This window comes from Oncorhynchus mykiss, chromosome 5 (assembly GCF_057628025.1).
Source record: "Oncorhynchus mykiss isolate SJ-2025 chromosome 5, ASM5762802v1, whole genome shotgun sequence".
Lineage (NCBI taxonomy): Eukaryota > Metazoa > Chordata > Actinopteri > Salmoniformes > Salmonidae > Oncorhynchus > Oncorhynchus mykiss.
In genome coordinates, this window is record NC_143026.1 from 91,574,962 (window position 1) to 91,588,314 (window position 13,353).

At 43.9% G+C, this 13,353-nt stretch overlaps 1 protein-coding gene across 1 annotated transcript; it reads right to left on the minus strand.

The window, feature by feature from the left end:
• Nucleotides 1-7,685: 7,685 nt before the first annotated feature.
• Nucleotides 7,686-9,240, minus strand: prg4b (proteoglycan 4b). Its single transcript, XM_090236716.1, is given in 5 exon segments — nucleotides 7,686-7,697; nucleotides 7,832-8,331; nucleotides 8,334-8,449; nucleotides 8,656-8,851; nucleotides 9,042-9,240. Coding segments are annotated over 5 exon segments (1,023 nt in total).
• Between the last annotated feature and the right edge of the window lie 4,113 nt (nucleotides 9,241-13,353).

Here is a 13,353-nt window from a genome sequence, read left to right on the forward strand (position 1 = left end):
AGTCAGACTAAGTCAGTGTATATAGTATATACAGTAGGTCTAAGTCAGACTAAGTCAGTGTATACAGTATATACAGTAGGTTCTAAGTCAGACTAAGTCAGTGTATACAGTATATACAGTAGGTCTAAGTCAGACTAAGTCAGTGTATACAGTATATACAGTAGGTCTAAGTCAGTGTATATAGTATATACAGTAGGTCTAAGTCAGACTAAGTCAGTGTATACAGTATATACAGTAGGTCTAAGTCAGACTAAGTCAGTGTATACAGTATATACTGTAGGTCTAAGTCAGACTAAGTCAGTGTATACAGTATATACAGTAGGTCTAAGTAAGACTAAGTCAGTGTATACAGTATATACAGTAGGTCTAAGTCAGACTAAGTCAGTGTAGATAGTATATACAGTAGGTCTAAGTCAGACTAAGTCAGTGTATACAGTATATACAGTAGGTCTAAGTAAGACTAAGTCAGTGTATACAGTATATACAGTAGGTCTAAGTCAGACTAAGTCAGTGTATACAGTATATACTGTAGGTCTAAGTCAGACTAAGTCAGTGTATACAGTATATACAGTAGGTCTAAGTAAGACTAAGTCAGTGTATACAGTATATACAGTAGGTCTAAGTCAGACTAAGTCAGTGTATACAGTATATACAGTAGGTCTAAGTCAGACTAAGTCAGTGTATACAGTATATACAGTAGGTCTAAGTCAGACTAAGTCAGTGTAGATAGTATATACAGTAGGTCTAAGTCAGACTAAGTCGGTGTATACAGTATATACAGTAGGTCTAAGTAAGACTAAGTCAGTGTATACAGTATATACAGTAGGTCTAAGTCAGACTAAGTCAGTGTATACCGTATATACAGTAGGTCTAAGTCAGACTAAGTCAGTGTATACAGTATATAGAGTAGGTCTAAGTAAGACTAAGTCAGTGTATACAGTATATACAGTAGGTCTAAGTAAGACTAAGTCAGTGTATACAGTATATACAGTAGGTCTAAGTCAGACTAAGTCAGTGTATACAGTATATACAGTAGGTCTAAGTCAGTGTATATAGTATATACAGTAGGTCTAAGTCAGACTAAGTCAGTGTATACAGTATATAGAGTAGGTCTAAGTAAGACTAAGTCAGTGTATACAGTATATACAGTAGGTCTAAGTCAATGGCACAGATGGAACTATCCAAGCAGAAGATAAATCTCCTTCAAATGTTGATATTTGAAACACAATTCAATATCACTTTTGAAATACAATAAATATCCTATTAACTTGTTGACGAATTATAAGTTGACTCAAACCCCCCCCACAAATAAAAGTTAGAACTCAGAAACACCGGTCGAGATTGTCACGTTTGCCTACCGACAATGTTTAGCACCTCTGAAGAACAGAGTGTCCGACAGTCAACCTCTTTTGTGTTCACACAGGAAAGACCTTAGGAGACGTCAGCCACTCAGCCTTGTTATTAAAATACTCCAAACCAGAAGGAGGCAGTAGCGTTGTTTGGAAATGCGTGTCTGTGTGTGCTGCTTTATCAAAAGATTTGCACGACTAACCCCAGACAGACCACATCTTGTCGTTTCCAATGGGAGCCAATGAATCATTGTGGGCAGAACAAGCAAGGAGGTGGGCAGAGCCAAGCACGAGCTAACGAGATCCTATTGGCCTGTTCTAGCATGTATTTGCATATTTCTGTTAGGGAACGCCTATTCTGTGAAGTGTGCGTGTGCAATAGCAACATTTGTCCCTGCACTCCTTCTAAACAGCACACATAAAAATAAAAAATAACTTTGTCAAAGTCTACAAAAGTTAGTCCACTCTGTTCGTAACAGATCCTACCTTAGAGAACAGAAAACGGTATTAAAATAATCAAATGTTACATCGATGAGAACATTAGCAGAATGTCAGCCAAAATCCATCTCACTCCATCTTCTCCCACTGCTCGATCTAGTCATATAAAGCATGCATGTTCACGATCTGTTGTAGAAATAAACGAAATATCTGACATTGTTTTCCCATTGGAACTTTGTTGTGCTTTTAAATGATTGAAAGCAACAGTGATAGACATTTGGGTGACAACTAAACCCCCCCCCCCCAAAAAAAAAATCAGACATTGTTTTTTCCATTGGAATTTGTGCTTTTAGATGGTTTAAAAGCATAGTGATATCACGTTGAAAATTCAACTAACTTTTTGTTGTTGTCTCAACCGAATATGACCCAATTATCCACGTTGAAATGATGTGGTGTGTCCAGTGGAGTGTTCCCGTTCCATAAAGCCACGGCTGCATCCCCAATGACCCTTCTTTCTTTCTATCATTCACTATTTTAATCAAAAGTAATACACTTTATAGGGAAGAGGGTGTCATTTGGGACACAGACATGGACTGCAGGCAAGAGAGAGAGAGAGAGAGTGAGAGAGAGAGAGAGAGAGAGAGAGAGAGAGAGGGAGAGAGGGAGAGACAGAGAGAGAGAGAGAGAGAGAGAGAGAGAGAGAGAGAGAGAGAGAGAGAGAGAGAGAGAGAGAGAGGGAGGGAGAGACAGAGAGAGAGAGAGGGAGAGAGAGAGAGGGAGAGACAGAGAGGGAGAGACAGAGAGAGAGAGAGAGAGAGGGAGAGACAGAGAGAGAGAGAGAGAGGGAGAGACAGAGAGGGAGAGACAGAGAGAGAGAGAGAGAGAGGGAGAGACAGAGAGTATGTGAGTGTCACAACCTGTTTCGGTCAGTATGGAACGTCGGCCGTGCGCACTAGATCCCCAGCTGGGTGCAGATGAGAAAGTGGTGCTTCAACATCTAGAATGGTTGAGAAATGAACAGAAATTGAAGGGCCGATGTTCTGTGGTCAGAGGCGATAGGACGGACACCCGCTACCTTTTAACCGGTTATCAGCACGTTTTTTTTTCTTTTTTTTTCATTGTCCTTTTAGAGGCCTGTATACAAGCACACACAATGGTTGTAATCTATGACAGCAGAGAGCGCATCACGAGAAAACTGAGCAGCATCCTTCAAACAGTGAAGTGAACATCATCCCTAGATCATATCTGATGATGCGTTTTATGCCACTCATTGAAGGGCCAATCACACGGCCCAATAAGAAGAATCGCTCTGAACATAACACTCATAAAAATTTGTTCTCAGTTATTTATTTAACCAGGCAAGTCAGTTAAGAACAAATTCTTATTTTCAATGACGGCCTAGTGGGTTAACTGCCTTGTTCAGGAGCAGAACGACAGATTTGTACTTTGTCAGCTCGGGGGTTTGAACTTGCAACCTTCCGGTTACTAGTCCAACACTCTAACCACTAGGCTACCCTGCCACCCCAGATGGTTGGTCATTCACCATAGTCTACAGACAAACAGTCAGTAAGGGTTACAGAAACCGCATTCCTGCTACAATTGCCTCTTATCTCCCAACATTCCTACTTCAGGTCTTTCCATGTGGTTGATTGGCTCTGTAGTTACCCCCCCCCCCTGATACAAGCCAAGGCTAATGAGAATTGGAGGCCTGGAGGCTTGGAGCGAGTGCAGTAAGGGGTTAATGACAATACAAATTACAGAAGAAAGTTTGTTGCTCTCCTTCAGGGGGTGATTCTGTTCGACATCATCTGCAGCAGCTGCACGGAAGGGAAGGGGTGCTTTTGTGGCTGGCGCCCCCCCCGAGCGGGAGCAAAACAGGGCAGGTTGCCCGCCGCAACGGTCCCCACTGTTGTTAATCACATGCTCTCTCTCTCTCTCTCTCTCTCTCTCTCTCTCTCTCTCTCTCCCTCCTCTGCGCTGATTTGCAAGAGCAGATTAATCAGGGTGCGGGGGCCTTGATGACATTTTGCTGTTATTGTTCCCAATTTTAGCAGAATCTGTTATTGTCTTCATCATTCATTTAGAGCAGGAGGAAGGGGGGATTGAGTCAATTATGCAAATGAAGTTGCACACTCCTGCAGATGACTTCATTCTGTAGGGCCGTAGCCATTGTTTGTATGAGAATTTAATTATTAACTATTATTATGCTCACGTTTCCTTCAATTTTCCCAAAGCTTTGGTTTCAATTTGATTTCTCTTCCAGCTGCTCTTCTCTCTTTGCTCATGCCAGTATCAAAGCATCGCCAAATAAACTCCCCTCAAGTTTGAGTCCCTTGTTCTCCTCTGAGCTCAAAGCTACGCTGGGCGCATTCTGATTCAATTTAATGAGAAGAAATTGAATTCAAGTTTGTTCAGAATTGACTTCAATTAGACTTCAATTAATCTTTTCCCAGGACTTAGTTTTTCAAAAGGTTCCTCTGACAGCAACAGAGAGAGCCAGTAAATAACACACTCTGGTGTTAGATCTGAGGGATGATGGTGAAATTAAAGCTTTTGTAGTTAACACATTCAAAAGAAATGGAATGTACTATTTGGCCTGATTCCCAAATGGCCCCCCTATTCGCCATGTAGAGCACTACCTTTAATGGGCCCTGGTCAAATGTAGTGCACTATGTAGGGAATAGGGTGGCCTTTAGAACTCAGCCTTGCTACACATTCTAATTTCCATTTTATGGTACCCAGCATCGTTGCTGATGCCGTGTTTCTTCAGAGATGGATAACCGGCCATTTAAATATTGTCAGGCATTTGAGATTTAATCCTGTTTGACCAACTCCTAATTGAACACACATATTCAGAGTTGAAAAGAATGTGAAATCTAGAGGCAGGGTGGGGGAAGGAAGGAGGGAGGGCGCATTCTGCCTTCTAACCACTGATGCAGCATTAGCAGAAATGTACCATAGCAACATACTGATGTACCATAGCAACATACTGATGTACCATAGCAACATACTGATGTACCATAACAACATACTGATGAACCATAACAACATACTAATGTACCATGGCAACATACTGCTTGCTGTACGATAACAACATACTGATGCACCATAACAACACACTGATGTACCATAACAACATACTGATGCACCATAACAACATACTGATGTACCATAACAACATACTGATGTACCATAACAACATACTGATGTACCATAACAACATACTGATGTACCATAACAACATACTGATGCACCATAACAACATACTGATGTACCATAACAACATACTGATGCACCATAACAACATACTGATGCACCATAACAACATACTGATGCACCATAACAACATACTGATGTACCATAACAACATACTGATGTACCATAACAACATACTGATGTACCATAACAACATACTGATGCACCATAACAACACACTGATGTACCATAACAACATACTGATGCACCATAACAACACACTGATGCACCATAACAACATACTGATGCACCATAACAACATACTGATGCACCATAACAACACACTGATGTACCATAACAACATACTGATGTACCATAACAACATACTGATGTACCATAACAACATACTGATGCACCATAACAACATACTGATGCACCATAACAACACACTGATGCACCATAACAACATACTGATGTACCATAACAACATACTGATGTACCATAACAACATACTGATGTACCATAACAACATACTGATGTACCATAACAACATACTGATTCACCATAACAACATACTGATGTACCATAGCAACATACTGATGATGTACCATAACAACATACTGATTCACCATAACAACATACTGATGAAGCATCTCAGAGTAGCAGTGCTAATCTAGGATCAGGTGCTCCCCAGTCCATGTTCTCTTAATCATTGTGATGTAAAAGTTCAAACTGATCCTAAATTAGCAATCCTCTGAGACACTTAACAATAGGTACTGTAATAGACCTAAAGGTCTGACTGGCACAAAGGAAAGGGGGAGAATCTATCATACGAAAGAATGAGTGCTACAAATCCCTGACATTTTGGAGGCTTGAATATACAATGGCTTCCTGGAACATCCCAGCTACCTCTGCCCTTGCACAGCTCCACAGAGGGACATGGGTACACGTTATGTCACCCTTCCTTACTCACAGGTTCTGGAGGACTCTTATTACATGCTTTACCCCCCCCCCCCCCCTCCACACACCTCTACACCCCCCAACACTAGTGACTTGCTCTATATGTCAGTCTGTTCATCAGTATATGCTCTGAGATAGTTGGAATCTCACTCAAGGATGTTTTGTTGTCCCATGATGGGTTATTGTTGGTTCCTTGGGGTTGATGTTTTTTTTTATTGTTAGTGTTGATTTGTCGTTGCTTATATGGGTAGTGGGGAGGGGAGGGATCACCAGCTAGCTAGCCCAGAGCCCCTCACAGTCACAACGCTGTGTGTGTATGTATCCCAAAGCTGCCTGGCCCGGGAGGAGCTTTGGCTGAGAGGAACAGCTGTCTGCACTAACGAGGCTGCACACACACACACACACACACACACACACACACACACACACACACACACACACACACAGACCAGAGACAGTGCCACTTGGAGTCCTCGAGTTAGGCCTGGGGACTTAATGAGAGTGCCGTGTCATTACAGTAATTAACAGGCCTCATGTCAACCACTGTCACATGCATACAGTCTCACCAAGGTCTCACCAAGGTCTCACAAAAGTCTCACCAAGGTCTCACAAAAAGCCTCACCAAGGTCTCACCAAGGTCTCCCCAAGGTCTCACAAAAAGTCTCACCAAGGTCTCACTAAGGTCTCACCAAAGTCTCACCAAAGTATCATAAAAAGTCTCGAAAAGGTCTCACAAAATGTCTCCCCAAAGTCTCACCAAGGTTTCACCAAGGTCTGCCCAAGGTCTCACAAAAAGTATCACCAAAGTCTCACAAAAGTCTCACCAAGGTCTCACCAAGGTCTCACCAAAGTCTCACCAAGGTGTCATAAAAAGTATCAGCAAGGTCTCACCAAGGTCTCACCAAAGTCTCACCAAAGTCTCACTAAGGTCTCATAAAAAGTCTCAACAAGGTCTCACAAAAAGTCTCACCAAAGTCTCACCAAGGTTTCACCAAGGTCTGCCCAAGGTCTCACAAAAAAGTCTCACCAAAGTCTCACCAAGGTCTCAACAAGGTCTCACAAAAAGTCTCACCGAGGTCTCACCGAGGTCTAGGTTCCAACTGGCACCCTATTCCCTTTATAGTGCACTACATTTGACCAGGGCCCATAAAAAAGACTACAGTTTACTATAGAATACTACAGTTTACTATAGAATTCTGTAGTGAACTGTAGTATATTATACTACACACTTTAATATCTGTCACAACTTCCGCCGAAGTTGGTCCCTCTCCTTGTTCGGGCAGCGATCGACGGACAACGTCACGGTTTTCTAACCGGTTTTCATTTTCCATTTGTTTTGTCTTCATTGTACACACCTGGATTCCATTCCCATAATGATATGTTCCTTATTTAACCCTCTGTGTCCCCAATGGTTTTGTGCATGTTTGTTCATTGTAAGTTGGTCTCGTTTGTGAGCTTGATTATTGTAACGTCCGTCTTTAAATGAAGACCAAGGTGCAGCTTGGTAGGCGTACATTTTCTTTAATTATAAATGTTCCACCAAAAACAATAAACAACTCAATAATGAACGTAAAGCTAGGAGTGCAACACATGCAACGCACAAAGACAAGATCCCGCAACAGAAGGTGGGAAAAATGACTGCCTAAGTATGATCCCCAATCAGAGACAACGATAAACAGCTGCCTCTGATTGGGAACCATACTCAGCCAACAAAGAAATTTAAACATAGATTTCCCACCCAAGTCACACCCTGACCTACGAAATAGAGAATTTAAAGGTTCTCTAAGGTCAATGTGTGACAGTACCCCCCCCCCGCCCCCCCCCCCCAGAGGTATGGACTCCAGGCCTCAAACCTGAACCTATAGGGGAGGGTCCGGGTGGTCATCTACCCTCGGTGGCGGCTCCGGTTCGGGATGTAGCCCCCCCCCCGCTCCATACACTGATCCCTCCGCTTCTGTGGAACTGAACTGTGGATCGTCGCCAGAGACTCAGGACTGTGAATCGTTGCTGGAGGAACCGGACCATGGATCATCGCCGGAGGCTCTGAACTTGGAACCACCGCTGGAGGCTCCGGACTGCAGATCGTCGCCGGAGGCTCCGGACTGGGAACCCCCGCTGGAGGCTCTGGACTGCAACTCTTCGCTGGAGGCTCTGGACTGCAGACCGTCACTGGAGACTCTGGATTGCAGACCGTCGCTGGAGACTCTGGACTGGGGACCTTCACTGAAGGCTCCTTGCCTTGGATCATCACTGGAGGCTTCGTGCAATGGATTATCACTAGAGGCTCCAGGCCATGGATTATCACTGGAGTTTTCGTGCCATGGATCTTCACTACATACCTCAGGCCATGGATCATTTCTGGAGGCTTTGTGCCATCGATTATCACTACAGGCTCTGGGCCATGGATCATCACTGGAGGCTTCGTGCCATGGATCATCACTGGAGGCTTTGTGCAATGGATCATCACTGGAGGCTTCGTATGTGTAGCCGGTACAGGTCTCACTGGACTGAGGTGACATATTAGGGTCCTGGTGCGGGGCGCTACCACAACGCATCCTGGCTGGATACCCACTTTAGCTCGGTGAGTGTGGAGAGCTGGCACCGGACACACTGGGCTGTGAAGGCTCACTGGGAGCATAGTGCGTAGAGCCGATGCAGGATAATCTGGGCCGTGGAGGCGCACTGGAGGCCTGGAGTGTAGAGCTGGCACAACGCGTCCTGGCTGAATCCCCCCTGTAGCACGGCAAGTGTGGGGAGCTGGCACAGGCCGCACTTGGTTGTGCTGGCGAACTGGGGATACCGTGCGTAGAGCTGACGCAGGATATCCAGGGCCGAAGAGATGCACCAGAGGCAAGGAGCGCTGAGCCGGCACAATCCGTCCTGGCTGAATGCCCAGTCTAGCATGGAAACTGCGGGGAGCTTGTACAGAGCGCACCGGGTGCGCAGAACCGGATAAAACGGTGCTTGACCGATCACTCGCTCCCCACGGTAAGCACGGGGAGTTGGCTCAGGTCTGAACCCTGACTCCGTGTGCCTCCCCCCAATTTGTTGGGGGGGGCTGCCTCTCGTGCTTTCTTTGTTGGTTTAAGTCCTCATAACGTCGCCGTTCTGCTTTCGCTGCCTCCATCTGCTCCTTCGGACAGCGATACTCCCCGGCCATTGTCCAAGGTCCAGCTCCCTCCAGGATTTCCTCCCAGGTCCAGTCCTCCTGACCACGCTGCTTGGTCCATTGGTGGTGGGATCTTCTGTAACGTCCGTCTTTAAATGAAGACCAAGGTGCAGCTTGGTAGGCGTACATTTTCTTCAATTTTAAATGTTCCACTAAAAAACAATACACAACTCAATGAACGTAAAGCTTCGGAGTGCAACACATGCAACGCACAAAGACAAGATCCCACAACAGAAGGTGGGAAAAAGGGCTGCCTAAGTATGATCCCCAATCAGAGAAAACGTTAGACAGCTGCCTCTGATTGGGAACCATGCTCGGCCAACAAAGAAATATAAACATAGATTTCCCACCCTAGTCACACCCTGACCTACCAAATAGAGAATTTAAAGGATCTCTAAGGTCAGGACGTGACAATTATGTTCCTTCTTGGAATATTTGTTGTTTTGAGTAAAGTTACGGTTATTACTCATCTCTGTGTCCTGCGTCTAACTCCGCCTCACCTGCTACACCTAGACGCCTTACAGTATCCCTCAATAGTGTGTAGCACTTAGTATAGAACGTTGTAGTATACTGTAGAATAATACTATAGTAAATACTACAGTATTATACACACAAAAAACACTCTAGTAAATACAACAAAAAAGTCTGCGAAAAACTTTTTTTAAACTATAGTAACTACTACAGTATTTAATTTGCATTTACCCCCCCATAATCGAGAATTCCTACGTAGACCTAGGATAGACCATATATTGTGTTCGCTATAGGTTATAGAAAAGAGCAGAAGCTTTGAGATATCCGTTCAGACTCCAGTCCTTCCTAACTATCTACAAGTTATGGAAAATTTGAGCTTTTAGTATTTGGGATGGACTTTTAGGCCGGAACATAATTACAATTACTTTGTAGACTGCTTATTGACCGCAAGAAGCCTAAACAGATATAATGTTTGACTAGAACATAATAATTTCTAACCTTGCTTACATTTGCGTGATTTCAGATTTCTTAAATTAAAATCACTTGGTGCTGATTTCCTGGTGTTTTTAAAGTCTTTCATATCCAAATGTTTTTTTTTATATAAAAAAATGAAAATTTTATTTATTTTTTTCTCAGAAAACTTGGGGGCCCATAATGACAAAGGAAAACTGTTTTTTAGAAATGTTTGCTAATTTATTAAAAATAAAACCCGGACAATCTGATTTACATAAGTATTCAGACCCTTTACTCAGTACATTGTTGACGCACCTTTGGCAGTGAGTCTTCTTGGGTATGATACGACAAACTTGATACGATAAACTTGGCACACCTGTATTTGGGGAATTTCTCCCATTCTTCTCTGCAGATCCTCTCAAGCTCTGTCAGGTTGGATGGGGAGCGTCGCCACACAGCTATTTTCAGGTCTCTCCAGAGATGTTGGATCGGGTTCAAGTCTGGGCCACTCCAGAGACTTGACCTGAAGCCACTTCTGTATTGTCTTGGCTGTGTGCTTAGGGTCGTTGTCCTGTTGGAAGGTGAACCTTTGCTCCAGTCTGAGATCCTGAGCACTCTGGAGCACGCTGGGCCAATTGTGCACCGCCCTATGGGACTCCCAATCACGGCCAGATGTGATACAGCCTGGATTCGAATCAGGGACTGTAGTGACGCCTCTTGCATTGAGATGCCATGCCTTAGAGTGCTGCGCCACTCGGGAGCCCACCATGCTTCACCGTAGGGATGGTGCCACCACCGTGCTTCACCGTAGGAATGCCGCCACCACCATGCTTCATCGTAGGAATGGTGCCAGGTTTGCTCCAGACGTGACACTTGGGATTCAGGTCAAAGAGTTCAATCTTGGTTTTGTCAGACCAAAAAATTATTGTTTCTCATGGTCTGAGTGCTTTAGGTGCCTTTTGACAAACTCCAAGGGGGCTGTCATGTGCCTTTTACTGAGGAGTGGCTTCCGTCTGGCCACTCTATCATAAAGGATTGATTGATGGAGTGCTGCAGAGATGGTTGTCCTTCTGGAAGATACTCCCATCCCCACAGAGGAACTCTCTAGGAAGAATCTTGGTGGTTCCAAACTTCTTCCATTTAAGAATGATGGAGGCCACTGTGTTCTTGGGGACTTTCAATGCTGCAGACATTTTTTGGTACACTTCCCCATATCTGTGCCTCGACACAATCCTGTCTGACAATTACTTCAACTTCATGTCTTGGTTTTTGCTCTGACTTTTTTTTTATTTTTTACTTAATCTTTATTTAACCAGGTAGGCTAGTTGAGAAAAGTTCTCATTTACAACTGCGACCTGGCCAGGATAAAGTAAAGCAGTTCGACACATACAACAACACAGAGTTACACATGGAATAAACAAACCTAGAGTCAATAATACAGTAGAAAAAGTCTATATACAGTGTGTGCAAATGAGGTAAGATAAGGGAGGTAAGGCAGAAGATGAATGTGCAAGTAGAGATACTGGGGTGCAAAGAAGAAAGATAAATAAATAAATACAGTATGGGGATGAGGTAGTTGGATGGGCTATTTACATATGGGCTATGTACAGGTGCAGTAATCTGTGAGCTGCTCTGACAGATGGTGCTTGAAGTTAGTGAGGGAGATACGAGTCTCCAGCTTCAGTGATTTTTGCAGTTCGTTCCAGTCATTGGCAGCAGAGAACTGGAAGGAAAGGTGGCCAAAGGAGGAATTGGCTTTGGGGGTGACCAGTGAAATATACCTGCTGGAGTGCGTGCTACGGGTGGGTGCTGCTATGGTGACCAGTGAGCTGAGATAAGGCGGGGCTTTACCTAGCAAAGACTTGTAGATGACCAAGAGCCAGTGGGTTTGGCGACGAGTATGAAGCGAGGGCCAACCAACGAGAGCACACAGGTCGCAATGGTGGGTAGTATATGGGGCTTTGGTGACAAAACAGATGGCACTGTGATAGACTGCATATGTGATCGACTTGAACTGTCAACTGTGGGACCTTATATAGACAGGTTTGTGCCTTTACAAATTATGCCCCAAAAATGTAATTCACCACAGGTGGACTCCAATCAAGTTATAGAAACATCTCAAGGATGATCAATGGAAACAGGATGCACCGAAGCTCAACCTCGAGACTCATAGGAAAGGGTCTGAATACTTATGTAAATAAGGTAGTTCTGTTTTTTATTTTTAATAAATGTGCAGAATTTTCCGAAAAGCTGATTTTACTTTGTCATTGTGTGTAAATTGATAAGGAAAAAAATACAATTGATCAACTTTTTTCATGTGGAAGGACTGCACATTTGTTTGTTTTTGAATGAACTAATTCATTAGTTGTATTTATTTTTATTTACATATTTAACTAGGCAACTCAGTTAAGAACAAATTCTTATTTACAATGACGGCCTAGGAACAGTGGGTTAACTGCCTTGTTCAAGGGCAGAACAACAGATTTTTACCTTGTTAGCTCAGGGATTCGATCTAGCAATCGTTTGGTTATTTGCACAACTCTCTAACCACTAGGCTACCTGCCGCCCCGAGATAGGTCTCTGATTAAAAGTAGTGCACTATATAGAGAATAGGGTGCTATTTGGGAGGCAGCACCTTGGAGGAGGAGCAGAAAGCAGGCATGCCATGCTACAGGTTGGATGACCAGGGGCCCATTAGTTCCTCAGAACATTCTGTCTGTGTCCCAAATGGCACCCTATTCCCTGCATAGTGCACTACTTTAGACCAGGAACCTATGGTGCCCTATTCCCTGCATAGTGCACTACTTTAGACCAGGAACCTATGGTGCCCTATTCCCTACATAGTGCACTTATCATATGGAATTGGCCCTGGTGAAAAGTAGTGAACTATATAAGGGAAAAGGCACGGTGCCATTTGGATCACCCAGTGTCTGTCTGTCTGTCTGTCTGTCTGTCTGTCTGTCTGTCTGTCTGTCTGTCTGTCTGTCTGAGTTCACTGTTCACTCCTCCACGCCTTCAGATGTTTGAACCAAAAGATTCTCGGGGGGGCAGCAGGGGAAGGGGGGATATTTTCCCATGAAATGGAGCTGTGAAAAAGGATGATTTATTTTAACGTGCCTTATCACACGCTCCTGGCTAATGAACATAGGATGCGTTCCAAACAGCACCCTATTTCCTTCAATAGTGCACTAGGTTTGACCAGGGCTCTCTCCCGTGGACTTGGCACAGCGTCAGCGGCTATATTTGTATCCCCACCTGGCTTTTCTGATGACGAGGACCATGAGTCATAGGTTAAATTTATATGTTTATATCATACAA